The sequence below is a fragment of the Dermacentor albipictus genome, chromosome 8 (assembly GCF_038994185.2).
Source record: "Dermacentor albipictus isolate Rhodes 1998 colony chromosome 8, USDA_Dalb.pri_finalv2, whole genome shotgun sequence".
Lineage (NCBI taxonomy): Eukaryota > Metazoa > Arthropoda > Arachnida > Ixodida > Ixodidae > Dermacentor > Dermacentor albipictus.
In genome coordinates this window covers 74,380,614-74,403,438 of record NC_091828.1, presented here as the reverse complement: position 1 = coordinate 74,403,438, position 22,825 = coordinate 74,380,614, and the positions used below count along the sequence as shown (strand labels likewise).

General features: G+C 47.7%; 2 protein-coding genes across 2 annotated transcripts in view; one reads left to right on the top strand and one right to left on the bottom strand.

Moving 5' to 3' along the window:
• Nucleotides 1–1,656, bottom strand: part of LOC135920917 (sodium-dependent glucose transporter 1A-like) — a 116,310-nt gene extending 114,654 nt beyond the window's left edge. Inside the window, exon 1 of the mRNA XM_065455205.1 lies at nucleotides 1,494–1,656. Coding sequence (XP_065311277.1) covers nucleotides 1,494–1,511 — 18 coding nt within the window. The 5' untranslated portion in view covers nucleotides 1,512–1,656. The remainder of the gene's footprint in view (nucleotides 1–1,493) is intronic.
• Nucleotides 1,657–2,137: 481 nt separating this feature from the next.
• LOC135921812 (BTB/POZ domain-containing protein 6-like) overlaps nucleotides 2,138–22,825 on the top strand; it is a 38,974-nt gene continuing 18,286 nt past the window's right edge. The window contains exons 1-2 of the mRNA XM_065456154.1: nucleotides 2,138–2,496; nucleotides 21,440–21,540. Coding sequence (XP_065312226.1) covers nucleotides 2,460–2,496; nucleotides 21,440–21,540 — 138 coding nt within the window. The 5' untranslated portion in view covers nucleotides 2,138–2,459. The remainder of the gene's footprint in view (nucleotides 2,497–21,439; nucleotides 21,541–22,825) is intronic.

Here is a 22,825-nt window from a genome sequence, read left to right as displayed (position 1 = left end):
CTTCCAAGCATTCCCCTCTTCCCGCGGGCAATATTTCCTGCACTTTATTAGCACGAATACACTGGCTACTGCGCGTTTCCAGGGCCTGGCTACAACCGACGCGATAGTACGCTACGAATACACCACAACACGCTCTCAACCTGACCACGCTGGACGCTCGCAGAATTCCTTCTACTCGCACTGAAGACAAATGCGGGTGCCGTCATAGAGAAAGGAATACAAGAGCGGACACTCCCATGGCGCCCAGCGCCCGAATTCACTGCAGCGCACCAAGCCGTGGATGTTAAAACCTGAAGCACACTTCCGGTTTCCGGCTTCCGGATAACGTGAGCCGAAAATTACAAGCAAGTGCTATTTTAGTATTAACATGTACGAATAATGCCTGTAGAGGCGAAGCGTGCGAAAGCGGTGAATGGGCGGCATTACAAACAAAAGCAGTTCGTATTTACACATACGGCGTAGAAAATAACCGACTCATCCCAAGCAATACCGTACATACCACAAACACATGCTAATTCCAAGCATTCCCCTCTTCCCAAGACTTATTTCCTGCACTTTAATAGCACGAATGCGCGGGCTACGGCGCGTTTCGCGAACTCGGCTACAACCGACGCCATAGTACGCTACGAATACACAGAGGTGGCCACAACACAGGCTCTCAACCAGAGCATGCTGGACGCCCGCAGAATTCCTCCTACTCGCAGTCAAGACAAATGCGGGTGCCGTTCAGAAGACAGAATTTTCGAGTCACTAGTTCCTGGCGTTTGAGCTCCTTGGCTTTTCTCTTGTGCGTTGTGCAGGCGCAAGCAACGCACTCCCGTGTTATCACTCTTGACGATTGCTCGTCGCGTTTTCGACAAGCGTGGGTGCCGAAAGAAGGCTTAAATTGTTGCGGGGACATAAAAATTGACACAAACTTGTCGCAGTAAGATTCAGTACGCGCCAAACTGTCACCACGGCCGAGCTGCTTTTCGCTGCGTCACAACAGGCGCGGCAAGCGGGCCTCATAACATAAACGTACCGAAAATAATTTTCAACAATGTTGGGCGTCAGTGAAAGTGCCGCAGAATTCGTCAGTGCATTAAAGCGCGAAACCACGCACGACGGCCGAGCTGATTTTCGCTAACCGAGTCACAGCGCCAGGCGCGCACACTGCGCTCGAAAGCTACCCCAAAAAGTGATGAAATTAGTTTCAATAATGTTGACAGTCAGAGAAAGCGCCAAAACTTGTCGCAGTAAAATTCAGTACACGCGAAACTGCGTCACCGCACCCTGTGCGACTAGCGTGCCCAAAAACTACCGAAATAAGTTAAAATAATATTGCAGCTCATAGAAAGCGTAGCGAATATTTCCCAGTACGATTCATTAATTCAAACAACTACGCCACGACGGCCGCGCCGTTTTTCGTTAACTGCGCCACAAGTCTAGCCTAGGTGCCGTGCCGTAAGCCATTGCTTAAAATGAGTCGCAGACTGTCGAACGAAATTTCTCACCTCGCCATATAGTCCCATAGTGCAGTGGTGACATGTCGAACTTCAGAAGGAACGCAAGAATTCGCCGGCAGCTAACCAAACCAGGCTAAATCCAAAGATGGAAAAACAGGCAGACGGGTGAACAGGCCAACGCTCAGATTCGCGGCCGGTTTCTCTCGCTCCGGCGGAGCGTCTGATGAATGACGCAAGCATCTGGCTCGTCATTCGCTGGTTTACCTGCCGCCAGGCAACGGTAGTGAGCCGCCAAGTTTAATTTAATTTATACGCAGATATTTTTAATTTTGCCGGGAAGGAATACAAAAAATAAAACAATTTCTGTTAATCTCATTTCGCATTCTTTTTTTTTTTCGTTGCTCGCAGCAGCCGACGGTCCGCGTTAATACTGCAGCTTGACGTATTTCCTGTTGCCACTTTTCGCCGAGTGTCCTCTCTTGTTAGATTTCTTTCTCTGTGGCACCACCCTCGCCTTTAAATGGATACGGTAGAAGCGTATCGTATTATCTTGCCCTATCGCATTCCGCTGATGCACCTCCGCTTACATGTATTCGAATCTCATTGGCTGGCATGCTAGCGCCGTCTGGTGTCGCATTTAAAAATGAGCCCCCCTACTTCCGGTAAATATGCTTAAGTTGTCCCGCGCCAACAATCGAAAAGCGATACCATTGAGAGCTTCAGACGAGTTCAGCGGCTCGAGCAAGCAGAGCATTTGCAGCCTCCAAGCGGTAGGCTTCGTACGCGGATTAACAGAGCGTCCTTTTAAGACGCACGGCGTAGAATAAAGTATAGATATCGACTAAATGCCAGCATGCGATATATACATTAACGCCCAGTTAGCTCACACAGGCTAGCTAACTGTCGCGATTACGATTCATTCGAACGTAATTCCGTCAGCGACCACCATCGCCAATCATCATACCCGCCGGTTGCAACGCACAGTGGCCCGCCGCTTTGGAACAGTTTGTAACAATGTCCATTCGACAATGGACACCTGGAACAATGGACGGTAAGTGGTCTGCATTTGAGCCATCGCGCGCGTCTGCACCAGCGATGCTGCCTACCTAGAAGTTCTGTGTCGCGTTTTTTTTTCTTGTCTCTCTTTTTCTGTTCTTTTATCGCGACAGCAATTGTATGGGCGCTCCAAGCGCATTGCTACCGTCGGCGTGTATAGCCATGACATTCAGTTAAAGGCCGAGGTAAAATCGTCGCCGCGCGCCATATGCTGTACGTGAGAGTGAAAGCGTGGGAGGGTGACCCGCCGATGGCGGCTCGATCTTGCGCACGCAATGGCGGGAAGCGGGGAGCAAGCGCGCCGTCTTCCGTCGCGTGCAAGGCTCCGGGGGGTGGACAGGGAAGGGGAGGGGGGTTTCTACTCCGGCCGGCCCGGGCGCGTTTCTATTTACGCTCAAGCCCAGTACTCGACCGCCAAGCGCCGCGCACACGCACCACCTTTCTTGGTAGTTTTTCGCCGAAGCGCCACGGCACGCGCCCTAGAGCCTTCAAGGTGTTTGGTTTTGCGTTCCTGGCTGTGCTGAAAATTGCGGTCTGCTCGGGCCAGCCCACAATTGCAGAGTTTAGGCGGTGTAGGTTAGTTTTAATCCCTTCGTCCGTCCCGTAATAAGACGGCCGCTTTCGAGATAGCGCCCGCAGAAGCGAGCGAATTTGCGTTTCCGCGGTCTCCCGCTTCAACGCCTCACTCTGCTGCTTTCGCAGGTCGCTTTCAAGTTACGGGCGCGCGCGCGCCTCTTAAACACTAAAGCCGAGATTACACGTACCCTTGCGGATGCGCGCAAGCTCGCGTCCGCGTGCCTAGCGCCTGCCGCACCTCGCGAGAAATCGAGTTTTGCACCCACAAATACGCGCAACAGCGCGCAAGGTAAATGTACCTGGTAGCGAAGCTTCTATAGGAGCCCATACGTTCAAAACATGGCGGTCGATCGGTGGTTCATAAAGCCCCTCAATTTTCCAAAAGTAGCGCCATTCTTAGATCTTTCCGCCACCCCGCTCACCCAGGCGCTTCCTCCTCCACTTCTCCTGTCGCCCCAGCCTCCTCCGCTCGCCCATTGGCCAATCTGTGTCACGTGAAAGCGGGCCCCGCGCTTTTGTATATTTTTTTCTTTCTGGCGCAGAGCAGGCGCCGCGCTTTTGTATATCTTTTCTTTCCAGCGCGTTGCGACCCCCAATCTTGGGCCTGCGACCCCCATTCTTGGGCCTCCGCGACGAAGTACGGCAGGCGGTTTGAAGGAGCGCGGTAGTTTTATACAATGTGTTAGGGCCGAGTGCTTAATTGCGATGCCGTGCTGCTGCGCCTACGGTTGCCACAACAGACCCAGTGACGGCAAAAAGCTTTTTGTTTTACCATCCACCGGGCGCAACGCAAAACGAAGAAAAGTGTGGATTCACAAGATCGGGAGGGCTGACTTCGAGCAAGTGGCAAAGAACGCGCGGCTTTGTGAAGTGACACTGCTCCTCCAACCTCTTCTTTTGACGCCCGTGTCAAAAAGGGCCCGTGTCCAGTGCATTGGGGGTGCGTTAAAGAACCCCAGCTGCAAAAAAAATTAATCCAGAGCCCCCATTATGGCGTGCCTTATGAGATCAAATCGAGGGTTCGACGGAAGCCCGTCTGGTCGGGATGAAGCATTGAAGAAGTAAAACCAAGGACACCGACCAACATAGAAGTGCTAAAAAATGAAAAAATCTAAAAGACGTTTCGGCTTCGCTACGGAAGCCTTGTTCACAATGCTTTAAAAGACGTTTCGGCTTCGCTACGGAAGCCTTGTTCACAATGCTTAAAAGACGTTTCGGCTTCGCTACGAAAGCCTTGTTCACAATGCTTTAAAAGACGTTTCGGCTTCGCTACGGAAGCCTTGTTCACAATGCTTTTAAAAGACGTTTCGGCTTCGCTAGGGAAGCCTTGTTCACAATCCTTTTGAGATCGTGGTGTTGGGATGTAAAACCCAAGAATCAACTTTTCTTCAGTCTTGTGTGCCTTGACTGTTCCAGTTAACGCAACACTGCTTCCTTGTGAAAACTTACAACGGAAAAGAATACAGACGCACGTAGTACACAGAGATAAAATTAGCACTTCAACAAAAGTGTTGCTGGTGCCAATGAGGGAGGGGGATAATTATTTTCTGAACCTCTTTCCAGTTGTCCCATCAAGTTCCTTCTTTCTTTTCTATCAAATTCTAACCATTTGCACTGTAATAAATAAATAACGATTTCATATGCTGGCACGTTGTTAAAATTATCTATACCGGCTATGTGTGAAAACGTTGCTCATGGCCACCACAACCTGTGCATGAGCTACGTACATCTGTAAAAGGCGCGGAACAGAAACGGCCCTGCTGCCAGGCATTGCTGACTGCAGACAGTCGGAATCTCTCACGCGCCGGCCGAACAAAAGCATCCTGCACGTACGTAAATTAACCTACGAAACCACGTGCACATACTTTCGCGCTGTCAAAACCTGAAACTCTGGTAATTACTCGCGTGTCTGAGCACACCGCGTGCTTGTGTCGTGTTTCAGCAACACGAACTTTCAACGTGCGCGCGCTTTACGCCTTAAATACGCCTTGAATAATGGTGCTTTTCTCTATTTCTTCCGCAAATCCGACACGACATTCTTAAGGCCAGTTACCGACTGACAAAGCAAGATCTAGATTGAAAAAACTGCTCCGCAGGACTCGAACGAACTTCCGGCGGAAAAAAAAATGTGACGCCATGTCCGTTAAAAGCAGAAGTGACGTCATTTTGTTTTCGAAGGCGCGAAATTTGTTTTGTTGTCCTGCCTTTGGAGCTATATATTCAAATGCCCCGCCATTCGACTTGACGGGCGTTTCGAGCTTTCAGTGCGGAAAGCGATGCAGGAAACGGCCAGCCGTACGGTTGTCGAAATCGCATCCCTGCACAGAACATACTTTCTTTGGAGGCCGACGAAAGCTTTAGGTGTAGAGTGCTGATCCTATTGTCGGACGCCAAGCCCGTCGGCCAGCGCAGTCGCACGAAAACAACTACACAATTATCTGGCCGTCGTAACTCACTGCTTTTGACTGAACAGATAACAAAACAATGAAGCTACCCGCGTCACCAAATTCAGATAAGCTTCGACAAGCAAGAAAGCGTAAACTGTGAGGGGGGCGTATTTCAACAGGTGATACGAGTGCGCCTTTCTGCCCATTTCAAGACGTGCGTTGCATTGCGAGTGATAGTGGCGTCAACGCCCCCTCTAACGATGGGCGCTGAAAAGAAATGCATTTATTAATAATAATAAAATTAAGTAAACTTGTATTTTCTTAACTCGTCAGGAATATATAAAATTGACTAGGAATTTTATTTTCGTTTATAGAATCTAACTGTGTCTCCCTTGAATTAAAAAACGCGTTTTTCTTTCCCAATGTTTGTTCCCTCCAAACATAGTAGCGCTTCAATCGCTGCTCCCATAACCCCCCATACTGATGTCGGTGACAATCTGTACTGAACCGCTTTTCGCCCGAAGCTTCGCGACCTATTTGAATCGACCTTGCAGCGCGCGCTCACTGGGGGCGCTATTCTGGACATTCCGCCATTTTCTTCGATGCGTGACGTAGGCGCGACGCAAACAAAATGGCGCTGGTGTCCCGGTTTTGCCTACGTAACGTGACGCCAACTTGACGTTTCGCCTAAGAAACTGAAATGAAGGCACTGAATGTAGCGTTATCGGTAAAGCAAAACAGTTTTCCTCCGCAGTAAAAATAAAGCAGTTATCTCAAAGCGTATGATTATTCTGTCGAAAACGCTTCTTGCTTCCGTCGTCTGCTGCGTACAAGCCGTCGTCTGCTTCAGTAGCTCGGATGCGTGTCCCTGGAAAATGGAATGAGTCATCGCATGTTCGTGCCAACGCGCTTGTTTTCTTTCTTGAGACAACATACGCGAACTACCAGTGGTGATGCGCGCACGTTCTAGGCCACGTTATCGCTATTTCGTGAAACGCAAGTGACTCAGCCCGACTCGGCTGGCTTAGAAACGGCCGAATATCACCGATAGCGTTGCGCGCGCCAGAGATATCCACTAGAGCGGCGCAAGCGCCGGCGCTGCCATCTCTTGTTCATTTCGCTGGTTACTCGCACCGCGGGAGGAAACTTCAAGGCGCCGCCTTGCGTACATTTCTTTTTGTAAGTTAGAAAAAGGCCGTTGTCATAACTTTTGATTGTGCGAAAAGGCATTAATCTCGATTACAATACAAATGCAGCAGTGAAAAGTGGACAACATTGCTGAAAGTTTGCTACATTCAACCAATATTATTTCGTATTTACGCGTTCTTTTAAAAAACGATGGCCCAAAACACAAATGCCAACACCACCCGAGAGCGATGCAAATACTATGAGCACGCGTTATGAACAAAAGATTTTCGTGGCGCCAAACGACGGGGAAAATGTGGCGATACGCATTCCTCTCGGCTGCCATTGCATATGGCTGCTCATTAGCATAATTCGCGCGGCTCGTCACAGCAAAAATTATGGCGGAAAATCTCAGCAATGGCGGCCCTGCGCAACGTCACGCATCGTCAAAATGACGTTTACGAAACAGCCCTTCCTGTGACGCTCCTCATGAGATATTCCTTCAGCCAATCAGCAAGCTGGCATGGCGCATATCTTGAATCGCCACCACATATTCGCGCAATTGCAGATGCATTGCACTGGCTTCTGCACGCTACCGCTCACATTCTTTTTGAAGCGCTAACATCACAATATATCTGCCAAGGACCAAAAAAAATGTATTAGTCCATAACATTTGCAGCTCCACGTCACGTTTCGTCATCTTGATGAAAACGCAAAATTGCATTTTGCAATACTTCCGCTTCCCGGCACAAATTTCAAAACACGTGATCTTTCGACAGCCAATCAGAGAGTAAACATGGCGGATAATGGCGGCCGTGCAGCCGCCATGCGTGTCCAGAATAGAGCCCTGGGGCGCTATTCTGGACATTCCGCCATTTTCTTCTGAGCGTGACGTAGGCGCGACGCAAACAAAATGGCGCTGGTGGCCCGGTTTTGCTTACGTAACGTGACGCCAACTTGACGTTTCGCCTAAGAAACTGAAATGAAGGCACTGAATGTAGGGTTATCGGTAAAGCAAAACAGTTTTTCTCCGCAGTAAAAATAAAGCAGCTATCTCAAAGCGTATGATTATTCTGTCGAAAACGCTTCTCGCTTCCGTCGTCTGCTGCGTACAAGCCGTCGTCTACTTCAGTAGCTCGGATGCGTGTCCCTGGAAAATGGAATGAGTCATCGCATGTTCGTGCCAACGCGCTTGTTTTCTTTCTTGAGACAACATACGCGAACTACCAGTGGTGATGCGCGCACGTTCTAGGCCACGTTATCGCTATTTCGTGAAACGCAAGTGACTCAGCCCGACTCGGCTGGCTTAGAAACGGCCGAATATCACCGATAGCGTTGCGCGCGCCAGAGATATCCACTAGAGCGACGCAAGCGCCGGCGCTGCCATCTCTTGTTCATTTCGCTGGTTGCTCGCACCGCGGGAGGAAACTTCAAGGCGCCGCCTTGCGTACATTTCTTTTTGTAAGTTAGAAAAAGGCCGTTGTCATAACTTCTGATTGTGCGAAAAGGCATTAATCTCGATTACAATACAAATGCAGCAGTGAAAAGTGGACAACATTGCTGAAAGTTTGCTATATTCAACCAATATTATTTCGTATTTACGCGTTCTTTTAAAAAACGATGGCCCAAAACACAAATGCCAACACCACCCGAGAGCGATGCAAATACTATGAGCACGCGTTATGAACAAAAGATTTTCGTGGCGCCAAACGACGGGGAAAATGTGGCGATACGCATTCCTCTCGGCTGCCATTGCATATGGCTGCCCATTAGCATAATTCGCGCGGCTCGTCGCAGCAAAAATTATGGCGGAAAATCTCAGCAATGGCGGCCCTGCGCAACGTCACGCATCGTCAAAATGACGTTTACGAAACAGCCCTTCCTGTGACGCTCCTCATGAGATATTCCTTCAGCCAATCAGCAAGCTGGCATGGCGCATATCTTGAATCGCCACCACATATTCGCGCAATTGCAGATGCATTGCACTGGCTTCTACACGCTACCGCTCACATTCTTTTTGAAGCGCTAACATCACAATATATCTGCCAAGGACCAAAAAAATGTATTAGTCCATAACATTTGCAGCTCCACGTCACGTTTCGTCATCTTGATGAAAACTCAAAATTGCATTTTGCAATACTTCCGCTTCCCGGCACAAATTTCAAAACACGTGACCTTTCGACAGCCAATCAGAGAGTAAACATGGCGGATAATGGCGGCCGTGCAGCCGCCATGCGTGTCCAGAATAGAGCCCCTGGGCTCACTCACACACATACGCCTTGGCAGGCGCCGCTTCGTACTTTGTTATCGACAGTGTCTCAAATGCTTCGATATTTATAAACGTAATTGTTAAATTTTTATAGCTGTTAGATCAGCGCAAAAAGGAAAGAAAAGCACTTTCTTGCTTGATATAAATCTGCTTCACTGAGAGTGGAACGTTCCGCGCCGTAGCTGCGTTGCCAGGCGCGCCGACGCGAGGCAACGCAAGCGCGCGATAACAGATGAGCTGTTCCCCGAGATCACGCCGCATTTCGACGCGTGCGAGCCGTGCCGCACAGTCTGCGCATGCGTGGGCGGGCGAACGCTAGCTTGCGCGCGTCCGTACGCGTACGTTTGGTCTGGGCTTAAGTGGAAGCTTTAGCTCGGGTGCTCCTATCTGGAGACATGTAAAAGGAGAATGTTTTTCTTGGCAACCACTGCACCAAATTTGACGAGGTTTGCTGCATTTGAAATAAAAACTTAAAATCTAGTGCCTGTTTGTTTGGAATTTTTGATTTACGTCGTAAATTTTATATTATAAATTGGCAAAAATCGTACATTTTCAGAAAGCGGAACTATCAAGTTTACAACTCTCTAACTCGGCAAGCGAAAATGATATAACAATTCTGCGAATTGCATGTGATAGTACATCTAAAGCGGACAAGTTTAGTATGTTACACGTAGATCTAAAAAAATTGAGTAATATGTAAAAACAGCTTTTGCCGAACCCTTGTACACAACGTAACGAATTCACGTAAGACATAAATTGACACATCGAGTTTGTCCGCTTTGAATTATCTAATGGACGCCGTTTACACAACCACGATATTTGTTTTTTTATGTAGAGCCATTAATTTACAAACTTCATGCGTCTATTCTCAAACTATTGAATTTTTGAAAATCCTTTTCATATAGTTCAGGCCCTAAATTGAAGTTCCGCTTCCAACAGTCACTAGAATGTAACATTCTCTCTGAAATACAGCAAATTTCATTAAAATCAGTCCGGGGGTTACCTCAGAAAAGCGTTTTACATGTACTTTAATAGGCCGCGTCGGAGTTGGGCCCGAGTTAAAGCTTCCTCTTAAGCTGCGAGAACGCTGTACGCAAAGTTATGAGCAGTCGGTACTCTTTGTGGGCATCGCAGGTCACTTTCAAGCTGCGCCCGTGTGGCAGTGCCATAAGAAGCCGCCGCCTGAGTACATTCACGGTTGAATAATGGTTCGACGCGGCTGGATAAGGCGCTAAAGAGCGATAACGCTTTATGATGATCGGCACGCCATCGGCGCACCTGGCGCGCCCACCTGCAGTACTTTGCGTGCGTTATCGATGCTCCTTGCACCGCCGTCAGCACCAGTTCCTGTCGCCACTGAGCTGTCGTTTACTGGCCTAATCAAGTTTCATAACGTTACTTGCGTACTTCATTGCATGAAATGACGTTTTGGTAAGAAATAAGCTGGAACGCCAATGCATTTCTCCGCAAAGTTCGGGAATCTATATCTCGAAACTGGTGTCATCTTGAAAAGTCGTTCCAGGCGGATCCGCCTTGCGAACTCCCAGGTTATTATTTGTGAATTGCAATATGGGCCATGTTATATTTAGTTAAAAACATAGTTAATTTTTAATAATTAGTCAATTTTGCATCTCAATTTTTTTTGCTAGTATTGACCGCCGCTTCGAGTAGAATTGTGATATTTGCCACAGGCGACTTTTAAAGATTTTTGAGTTCGCTGAAACTTGTTAGTTTAAAAAAAACGCAGTCTTTGTAGTAATAAACAAATACTCCAATACCGCTTATTTCCTCCATGAACCCAGTTGTGGAAATTTCGACCTCGCATTTCCATAATCCCCAGCCAGAACTTCAACACGACTCCTCGAGCCTGATAAGCAAGATACTTTTAACACAACTGTCATCCTAAACGTTGATGTGCAAAAAAGGAAAACGTGATTTTTAAAAATGGGGATACGGAAACATTACGTCTCGGATGTCACGATTCCGACACATTGGGCAGGCAGGTGCTTGAATGGTGTCCTACTTATGAAAGCAGCAAATATAGTTGTCGTTCACAACTTCTCGAGACTTCTTACACTGAACACAAAGTAACCTCTTCACGATGACGCGCAAAATAAGGGGAAATGAGCGTCCGCACCAAGATTGTCTGACTGAAATATCCCCGGACCAGTGGAATGGCCAGGGGGCGGCATATGGGGCACGTGCCACCCCCTGAATTCCCACCTGATATGCGGTCTGTTAAGCTCCCTCCCACCCCACCCGGAAAAAATTTCTGGCTATGCCACTGGCCCCAACGAAAACATGTCGATCACCTTGAACAAATTCAAAATGTATTTGTACAAAGAAGTTCCAACATAATTTCCTCACTCCAACGAAATAAATCGCGTCTATTTATATGCGAGTGCCGAACCGAAACTTTTTGTTCTGGCATTTCTTTCCGGTTCAGCGAACAAGATTCAGTTCCAACTCTATTCCCGAACCCAGCAATAACTGATCAAACCGGTTCAGACCGTATCGCGTTCGTTACCATGAGTAAGCTAAGAATGTTTACTCGAAAACACCATAATCTTTCTGCTACAGAAACTCTAGAGTTGCACAAGAAAGAATAAAAGGGAAAGTCTGCTTGGTGTTCTTGAAGCTCACCCGTAGATGAAAAAATCACGTCCAATGGAACTGTCGGGACCTATTTGAAGCAAAGCGCTAGTGACGTGGTTCAACAAATGCTTTACAACTGAATGCGATGCACACAACTCTCATCAGCATCGACTCAGCGACGCCACGAGCAGCAAGGCGAAGTGTGAAGGTTGTCGACTGAAGAGGGGTGACGAGAAGTGTATGGCAGAGAGAAGTGAAACGTGCGGATGTAGATACATGTAAGGATTCTAGACCGCTTGTGTCAGTGACGCACACTCGTTCTGTAAGAATGGCCAAGAATGGGTCTATATTCAGTGGCGCATACATAATGTGCCTATAACCACTCATTCAACTATAAAGTTAAGAAATTCAAATAAGTCGTTAAAAATTATTAGGGGTATCGGCGCTTTGGAGATACGATTAGCAGACATCATACCTGGAGGAATCTCCTGATTTGCGGTTTCGTTAAGCCGGACAGGTGCGCGCTCATCGGCACTACCTAACGCTGAGAGAAGACAACGAAATTTTGAGTGCAACTGGGCGGCGCAGCAGAGAGGCGGTGAAACTGAGCCTTTATTGTACGTGCCTTCCACGCCGATGAGGCCGGTGCCGCAAACATCCCCCCCGTTGGGCAGACGTTCACGGTGGCGGAACCCGATCCTCTACGTCGGCGTATATTTTGCCCAAGAGCCCGCATTCATTTTCATCTGAAAAACATATTACGACAGTCCGTATTAAACCATACTGCAAATCTGCTAGCAGAAGTGTTAGGATGGTTTTTTAGTTAAAGCAGTCAATGTTCCCTCTCGAAATCAACAGCGCAAAATCGACGCCGACAAACACGTAACAATAGGACGACCCCTTGTTGTAGTTCGCCCCCGTTGAAAAGCGGCCGCTGCAGCTGCTCTAGAACCAGCGGATACATCAAGTTCGTGCTCACCAAGGGCTACCATAGTAAAATATATTGTATATTTGCTCCAGCCAAGCCCTTCAGGTGGTTCTCGCACTTGGTTTAAAAACTGTAGCAATATAGCACTTAACTTTTTAATGCGTAAGGATTCTTTGGCGAGCTCCCCAGCCCTTTCACACGAAAATTGTAATGCTTTCTATCTGCACAAAAATGCGTAATTTCCTAATATTTAATCTTTATGATAGCATAAAGGCAGATTATCGGCAGCTTTTAAGCGGTAAGGAACAATCTAAATGTAAATTTTGGGTTGGGCCAACTTGAAGTTTCAGGGTGGCTCAAATTAACTTCGGGGGTGGGCCCACTCAAAATATTGGGTTGGGACAAGTTTACCTTGAAGATGGGCAAACTTGAAATTTATGTTCGTACCAACTTGAAATTTTGGAGTGGGTCAACTTAAACCTTGGGAAACCAAGTTGAAATCTTGGCCCAAGTTGAAATCTTGGCCCAAGTTGAAATCTTGGCCCAAGTTGAAATCTTGGCCCAAGTTGAAATCTTGGCCCAAGTTGAAATCTTGGCGTGGGCGAACTTGGTATTTCGGGGTGGCCCAATGTCCAACTGAGGCTGCTAAGCGTCCTTCCAGTCATGAACGCCTCGCGGGTAAGCGAGCGTGTTCAGACGCTTGGCGCGCTTTCATTGGCCCTTACCAAGACAGTCAGAACTGACAACGGTACCGTGAAGCGGCGCTGCCGCGCCGGCGTGAGTAAAGCCCCTTAAAGTTCGTAAAGTAGCCACTCCCCTCCTCCGCGTTCACTCCTCGTTTCTCCTCCCTTTCACACTCCCTCCTCGACCGTGGCGCCGCCTACACTGCTCGAGGGTAGCAACGGCGCCATGCAACATGCACTCCTCACCACTCCGTAGACGCTTCTCGAGCAAAAATGGCACTGATGCACAGCGCGAGGGCCTACGTGACGCTATTAGGCCAATAGCGACGCGGCGCCGGCCAGAGCGCGCGAGGAGGATGTGACATTCTTCAAAGCGTGGCCCTACTTTACGAAGTTTAAGGGGCTTCAGGTGTGAGAGCGCCGCATGGGGGTAAAACTTCAATCAGCGGGCGTACGTCTCTCCGATCTCTCCTTCACACCGCCCTGGTTGACTGCTGCACTGCGCGTGTTTTCGCAAGTTTTGTACCGCGTGCCTATATGTCTGTGCGCGGACGCTTCATTCGAAGGGCATGTGCACGATGTATACGCTTCGATCTGCCTTTAAGAATACCTGTGCTGTTGACTACTGCTTTCGAGACTGCTATGTGGCGAAAGAGCAGCATCTGCTTAGTCGTGGAGATTACGAGGAGCACTTAATCGGAGATGACATAGTATGTCGGTACATACAAGGCGTGTTGGCTAAATTCATTTTTGCAGTTTCGCCCTAAATGTCAGCTACAAATTCGTGTTATCTCTGTTGACGACCACGGACTTCCATCGGCACTGTGGGCAAACATGCAAAATATATGGCCGCATAGCACAAATACGACATGCGTACGCAACTTTAATTAATACGTCGCCTACAATATGGAATGGAGGCATCACCGTAAATATCTTTGGAATTTTTAGCAGTAGTCATTGGTAACTGTGGAAATAAAAGCGTTGACGGCGCGACCAAAAGGGGGGCGTGTAAAATACCTAAGCGCTTCAACTACTGAAAAAGCTGTCTGCCTTGAGAAAATTGTTTCTACTTGGTTAAACTATAGCGTTTTGTGATGCAGTAGTTTTTAATGTCATGTTACCATTTCTTTCTAGTCTTATCAACACTTAAAATTGTTCATTTTTGCCTGTTAGCAAGATGTATTTTCAGGCCTTTATTATGTGTCGTTATATTTCTAACCAGTGTTTTTCTGAGTAAAAGTTTTTTTTCCTGGTATAACACTTTCAATTTTCTCAGCCCATCAAACATCCTTTCATGGGAGACACAGTAAACAATATACTTTAAGTGAGCTTTTGACAACTGATAATTTTCCGGGCGTACAATCTAGTGCCACATTTATCTGCGAATGACTAATAAACCAGTGTGCTATCAAAATTGTAATTCTGAATTTTTTACTACATGAACGTATCGGCAGGGAAGTGTGCAATCAGAGACAAAGAAGGGAGACGTTTACAGGACGAACGAGACATGTTTACGTCTCCCTTTTTTTTTTGCTAGTTCTTCCACGCTGCCCTGCGTCTACTTTCAATGTGACCCAACTAGCCCAAGCCAAAATTTTAGATGATTAAATATTTTCATCCGGTTATCAAGATCAGAGATGATTCTTATTGATAATATTTATGCATTTAGTCTTAAGCCCGTCCTCAAATCTGCGCACTATGTTTAATAGCTTAGAGTGCATTTCAGCGCACGAACGAGAAAACGTGTGACATTTGCTAAAACATATTTGAAGTTCAATAAAAGCAGACATTTCTCCAAAACTGCCTGTCAACAGTCTTTAACCATATCCCAATTTGTGGATCCCTAAGGACATGGTGCGTGCGTGTAGAAGGGAGAAATGTAGCAATTTATAGTGACGGTTAACAAGAAAACTGACTCATTTGGGCGCACTTGAGCCCAGTAAAACAGGTGACACTGAAAGGGACACTAAAGGTTAATATTAGGTCAACGTGAACTGTTTAAATATCATACCAGAAACCTCGAACCACTTGTTTCGTGCGAAGAAGAGACTTATTTTAAGAGAAAATGCGTTTTGAAGCGTCTGCGTAGCTCTAGCGCAGTTCAAATCACCCGCCCCCCGATCGAGGAGTATTGACGTCATGGTCTCATAGTGACGTTTCGCCGTCAGTGAGTAAAACGGCGCCCGCAGACGGCGCTACGGCTTTTCTGAGCAAAACGCAAACCCGCGGCCAGATACAGAGCCAAGACAGAGCCGACAGCAGTGCGAAAGCAGAACTATGGTGGCTAGCGGAAGGGAAAGCGCCCGACGATAAGCTGGTTATTTTATGACGCCAACTTCGACTCTCGTTGCAATGGACGATCCTCACAACGACACATTGGCTCGCGATGCTGGGCTCGACTACAGCGATTTAAGCACTGATGAACTTGACCTGCTGCTGAGGGATCGCGCTGCCGGCGTCCTACTTGAAAGGCATACCACACTACTTCAGTAAGTCGGCGTTGAACTCTTAATCCTCTGGACGAAAGTGCAGCGAGCACACTATGTAATTTTTCGGCTCTTTGCCAATGCGCTGTGGCAGAGGTCCGGCACTTATACACTTCGAACGGAGAAGTTCACTCGTTGGCACAGTGATAAGTAACGTTGGATTCGCCGCTGCAACTGCCCTTGGCCAAGTTCCGCGGACCGTTCGCGCATTCAACGACATCACATGGACGTGGCATTCTCACTGCTTGTTCCAAGTGCAAGTTTTGAGGCAGCAGAACCAGCGCAGCACGACGCGATAACGAAACAACTGAAAGTCCAAAGCGCACGCGGCACCGAGTCGAGCGCGGAGAGTCGAGGGAAAACGAAACCTTTCGACCACCCATACTACTCAAGGGTAACGTCAAAATGTTATTATTTTTTAGCATCGTATAGAACTAGACAAGTAGCATTCTCTCCCGCCTTATAATCTAATCAAATGATGTTAATACGAGTAGTTGAGCACCAGTGACATAAATTATGATGAGTGCCTTCGTCATCGAGCTAGTACCGCAAAGTTGCTGGGTAGTCTCAAATCGTTTCATGCTTTTACTTCATAGTAACCTTTAGCGTCCCTTCAAGCGCAAGGGCAACGGCGAACACAGGCGGTGATCGTCCAAACCTGATCTGTAAGTGTCAGACGGCCAGACACGTCGTATACATGACGTACATTGAACGTTCCACCTTAATCACTGTGCTCGCACAAGCTGTCGAATGCACAATACACCATTCGCTTGGCGCACACTATCTGATTACACAGCGAAGATAATTTTACATTAATGTCAACAAAAGCATTCGAGAATGAACGGTGGTTAGCCGGAAAAAAGCGATCACCCATAAACCACAAACAATGCGCACGTGTCACTACAAACTTTCAGTGTAACCTGTAAAACATAGGCAACGTATATACCAATTCTATGGTTTACTGACCCGGACGTACACCTCTGCTAAAAGTGACAAACCTGTATGTTACTAAGTAACTCGTAAAAATAGAATATTGTAGGGCTAACCACTCCTTGCAGGTGTAAACCACTGTTTAAGGATTGTTTAGAGAGAGCAAATGATAAATGAAAGGTAGGGAGGTTAACCAGGACTGAGCCCGGTTGGCTACCCTGCACTGGGGAAAGGGAAACGGGGACGGAAAGATTAAAGAAAGAAGAGAAAGTCCACCGAGGATATCTTTCAGTCACTCAGTCCGGATTAGACGCTGACTCAATCCTGTATCTTTCAAATATCGCAGCAGCGCTTTTGTGGCCTTTTGTAGCTGCGATATGCGAGGCCATGGTCACAAGATCTTGTTCAAGGTGAACGGTTTTCTATCTAACTGGTTGAGAGCTGTGCAGAGATCTTGTCTTTCATTTTCAAATGATGGGCAGTAGCACAGTAGATGGTCTATAGTTTCTTCGACACCGCAGGCATTGCACTCGGCACTATCAGCCATTCCAATCACAAACGTATATGCATTCGTGAATGCGACGCCCAAGCGTAAGCGGCACACCATTGTTTCCTAATTACACGGAAGCCCTGGTAACAGCCGCAGTTCCAGAGATGGATCGAGGGAATGCAATCGATGTTGAGTGAAATCAGGTGTGTGCCACTTCTCCAATGTCATACGGTGCGCTAACTTGCCTAAGTGTTGGGCTGCGTCAGTACGCGATAAAGGTATAGAAACAAGGGTTGCTCCTTCGTGTGCTTTCTTAGCAGCGTCGTCAGCGAGGTCGTTGCCGGAGATACCGCAATGGCCTGGTAGCCACTAAAACACCACGTCGTGCCCTTTCGCAATCATGTGATGGTGAATTTCTCGTATCTCCGATACGAGTTGTTCACAGGACCCGCGACGAAGATGACAGAAGACATTGTAAGGCCGCCTTTGAATAACAGAATATTGCCCATTGATTAGCCGGTTGGTTGTTACTATAATCAACGGCACCTCGGAGGGCAACAAGCTCCGAACCGGTCGATGTTGTCAAGTGAAAAATCTTGTATCGGATGCTTAGTGATTGTGATGGTATAACCACTGCCCCGGTGGAGCTGGTCTGGGTGGAAGAGCCATCCGTATATATGTGGACTCGGTCAAGGTAGAAAGTGTGGAAACAATCCAGAGCTGCTTGCTTCAAGGCCAAGGTAGGCAGGTCGGTCTTTTTTCTTATCCTTGGAACCATAAGACGCACTTGAGGTTGTTTTAAACACCACAAAGCTGAGGTTGAACACGCTGATGGTGTGAACCCCGATGGCAGGGAGGCACGATGCTTGCTGACCTCGTTGGAGAAGGATGCCTGTGGTCGTCGTTCTGGCAGGCAGGCAAGAAAGCTTGATTGAATCCGTGAAATATGACTCGTGAATATAGCACTCGTGCGCGAAGCGGCAGCGCGATAACAATGCTTGACTCAATCTCAAACAAGACCACTGTGAGCTTCAGTAATTTTTTTCAGGTTAATGACTTATCACGAATAACACTCCATCGTACGTTGGTTCGTCCGTTTACTAAGTGACGTACTTGTCGCGAACCGAGTTGCACTGCGGCGCATGCATTGAGGACGATTGCACTCCCTGCGAAGTAACATTTACGAGACATGACTTTATTAGTGAAGTCATGATCGCGCAAAGAATCCCCCCGCCATGACGAAGCCGAAATTGCGGCAACTGAAATGATGTTTTACCTATAGATCAAAATGATATGAAACGGCATTCGATTTGAAAGTTAACAGTTTATTTTCAGCATAGATGCATTACAGTCAGAAGTCCGTGTGCACCATTTATTGTCTCATTGCATAAATAAACGCACCAGCCTATGAGTCCTACAGAAAGCGCGTCTCAAATAGGCATAGTGACTGTAGAAACTAATAGTGGAATGAACGAGTAATGCGAACGACTAAACGAGCGTGCGAACTAACGAGCAAACGACTTAGCACAAACGACGGCTAAATCAGCCAGGGAACGGGCGGGTGACCGCACGTTTCCTTTGCGAGTGCTCCACCGCCGCATCTTAAGCTTCGCACGCTTTAAAGCTCACGCGAATTAGCACAAAGCATGCGTACAAATGACAACTTGCACAGTGAACTGTGCAATATCTACTACGTTATTGCCCGCAGCACAATACGCAAGCCGGGCACGTACTATACTCTGAGAGACTCGCAACTTACCTCGCATAGTCGCGCGGAGGAAGTTATCGCTCCCGATTCGGTGAACCCATTTTTCTTCTTAACCCGTCGCGCTTACCGGAAGGTATCGCGAACAGATTCTTGCCTTTTCTAAAGCTATATTGGCATCCGAACGCGCAGCAGGTCATGGTCACAGAAAATGACGTGAAGTGACGTTGCACTTGCCACAAAACATCCTTCAATGCGTTCACAAAATCAAAACAACACAGAATAGGAATGGAAGGAACGGCGCCAACAAGCGCCGTTTCTCGAGCAAAAATGGCACTGAAGCGTGACTGTAAACAAGCGAAGCCGGCGCAAGGGCCCACGTGATGCCAATAGCGACGCGGCCACGGCTTCGGCCAGAACGCTCGAGGAGGAGGCGGCGTTCTTCAAAGCGTGGCACTACTTTACGAAGTTCAAGGGGCTTTACGTTCGCCAGCTCCCCTCGCACCCTTTTATTTGCACATACAGTATACGGCGCGCGGGGTCAATTTTATCGCCCTTGGACTTTATACGGAACCTCACGGCGACCGTCACACAGAAGGTACAAATGCGCTGGAGTGTCCATTTATTTGCTCTCACAATAAAAACCCTTTCGCACTAGCCTTGTCGGTTGCGGCAACCGAAGGCGCAGCACTGCATCACAAAGAAGTTCTCGTCCCTAACACGCTTGATTTGTTGCTCTAACGCACTCAATAGACCTTTAGATTAGGGAAAGTAAGTGGCTTGCATGCGCAAGAAGGGCCATGGTACTGCGCATGTGCACACCCAGACGTAGGAGTCTGCGCATGCGCATTACCATGGCCCGTAGTTGCGTATGCACGCCGCTTGCGTCCCCTAATCTAAAACTCTAATCAACAGAGTTTTAGTACTGGGGACGCAAGGCGTTGGGGCCCCAAGCGCTTGGGTGCGTTTGCGTACGCAAGCAGAAACACGTTATACGTTAGCGGCCCCAAACGCAAGCCGCAGTGAGGTCGCATGCGCTCGCAGCGCGATCAACGTCTGATCTTTGATGTATTATCATTTTTTAAAACATGAAATCAAGCATATGAATTAAAGCACATAAAACTATTCTTATTAAAAGCAGTTAATAGAGGTTTAGAGTGTCCGGTAATCGGGTAAACCCAGGCTGGGGCGTTGGGGCGGAGCTATGAACTAGAGCGGCCTGCATGGTGTTGCCACCTGGTGGCACAAAGCTCAAACAGAGAAACAGCTAATATAGCAGTAACCAAGTGTATTTTACATTGCTGCGGGTATAAATTTTTGCAGCAACACAATTACGCCAGTGCGAAAATTTACACCAGCAGCGAAGTAGAATAGACTTGGTTACAGCAATATTAGACGATTTTGTCAGTTTGAGCTTTACGCCGCCAGGTGGATGCACCATGCAAGACGCTCCCCTTTATGGCTCCGCACCAACTGCGTTTATCCGCATACCGGACATGCTAAACCTCTCTAATATATATAAGAACGACGTCTGTCGACACTTGGCGAAAGATTTATTAGATATCTACCCGCTAGCTACTCGTAAGTTCTCCTACACCGCGAGAGTCACGTGGGTAACGTGACCACTTAGGGCAGCGATGTTTTCGGCCGGCCAAACAACGAAAGGACGCAAGTAGACGTAGCGGTCTGCGCATGCGCAGTACCATCACCCCTAGTTCTTGCGTACGCAAGCCGCTTGCGCCCCTACACTAAAACTCTCTAATCCGTTGGAAGTATTTTTGTCGCGCAGGATCAGAAATGGCTGTTAAAGCGCGCTGGGAAGAAAATAATATACAAAATCGCAATGGTGTGCATCCACGCAGCACGGATTAGCCAATGGGGGAGCGGAGGAGGCTGGGGCGACAGGAGGCGGCAAGGAGGAAACGTTGGTGAGAGAGGTTGCGGAAAGATCTAATGGCGCTACTTTTGAAAGATTAAGGGGCTTAAATCCCCAACGTAGCCAAGTACCATCTGCCGAGCATGTGGGGAGACCCAAGAATACGTGATGCATGTCATAACTCAATGTACTGGGGTGTCGCCAACTCACCTTGAGGACACCACTCTTCCACAAGCGTTAGGCTTCGAGCCTCACGACAGCGTCGCGGCGTCCACGGTAGTGGCGACAACCAAAGAAAGACTACCCCAGTGTTACTGGCTGACCCTACAGGCCAGCTTAGGAGATGCTAGAGAGATGAGTGCGGTCCGCAGTTTTCTTCTAATTTTCTGTTTCCTTTGAACTTTTTTTATGTACTGGCTAGCGTACAAAACTTACGCCCACCCGATACAAAAGGGAAAGCCACTTCATCATCATACCCTATTCCACTTCTAGTGACAAACCATGCTAAAGCACACGAAACTTTCCTACTGCATCTGCTACCGAATTTGCGGGGCAAGCGAAGGGGAAGGGTATATATTTCCTCATTGTCGCTCCTGCTGTGAATATTTTTTACTTTCTCCCCTCATCTCAAATCAATTTGTCACAGCAACAAGACCATCTATGTTCATTTCACATGGGTGGCACTTCAGCACCCTAGGGCCTTACAACTATTGTCATCGTATGCAGCATCGATGGCGCCTATAATCGGATCAGTATGTTCAAACGCCGCGCACCAAATGCCTGAGTGTTCAGTGTTCAGTACTTATTTGCGTGTTTTTCTTGACTATCGCTTACATAAAATGGAACATTGCCTTGATAAATTTGTTTTCCCATTGGTATCCTTTCTAGGCTACTGCTATCACTGTAACACCTGGACCAAGTCGGGCGTTCGATACCGCGAGAAGTACTGCCGAGATTTTTCGACGCAGACTGATCAAGCTGGTTCAAAGGTAACCCGTTTAATTTGACACACAAAAACAACACGTTAATTGTTGACGCGTTCACTTTAAGTTAGTGTGTCAACATGGTCAAAGTACCTCTTTTACCATCATCGCTGGAATATTCAGTAGGAATTACGGCTGTAAATGACCTTCTGTACCTTCAGTGATTATACTTCAGCTGCGGCAAGCGCTGAAGCAAATAATACAAACAGAACTGTGGTGAGCGAAAAAATGGCATGAACGTACAAGATTATTCACGCCGCTAAAGTGAAAACATGGCAGGAGCTAGGTCCCAGGATGGTAGCATGCCCCCTATGGTTTAGTGGTCAATTGTAATCAACCTAATGACAAAAAAGTTAAGGATGATGAATTTTAATCTCAGTAATACCCGCATCACAATGGGTACCCGCGAACTCCTTTAGAATACGTGAGCGCCAGACTTCCTAAGGGAGTTTGTCTTCAAGGAAGTTGTGGTCGTGTCACACGGCCAATACCGCATTATTAAAGGAAGCCGCCAGAGGCGCGTTCGGCAGTGTTTGGTTTTTGTACGAGTATGAAAATGTAACTTCTAATTACGCTCCTAGCTATTATAATTAACGCTCCTTCCATAAAACACATATTACCTAATATATTTGACGCAAACACATACACCTCGTCAAGAGTAAAAGTGCGCTCGCTAAACATAGCGGAGCTGACAGCGACACTAGCCACCCTGTAGTTATCCGTGTTTCTTTATGGCCTGGCGAGTAGGCTTTGGGATTTGCGACCCGAACCACTGCAAACTATATATACTCAAAACACAACATTTCGTGCACGGTTGCCTCGTGAGCTTTCCTTTTGTGTACTGTACCGGTGTCCGTCATCAGAGACCACACCGACAACTGCCCCACTAGCACGACAGAGGCTACGTTCACACGAACCCGACGTGATCGCGTTCAGTAGACCTCACTCCTGATGAGTCTGGACAACGATGACACACAGCGTCGAGCCGAGACGTAAGTGTTCCAACTGTGCTTCCTGTTCCAGCTGCCGTCTTGATTAGTCTCATCACTATGATCGGGTTGCACTGTACAGGGCTTGTATTGGCCTTGTCCGGATACTATTTCCGCTGCCAGCGCATAAATCACGACGCCAAAGTGACTCCGCGCAAGTCTCGGCGCTGGCGGGCCGGACCCGTCCGCGTTTGTGCACTAAAAACCGGTAAAGCTGGATTATTCTAGCGTATTCGGGATGACTGAGCTCGACTCGACGCTTGTTTGGTCCAACCGTCAAGTGTTTCCACGAACTCAACAGG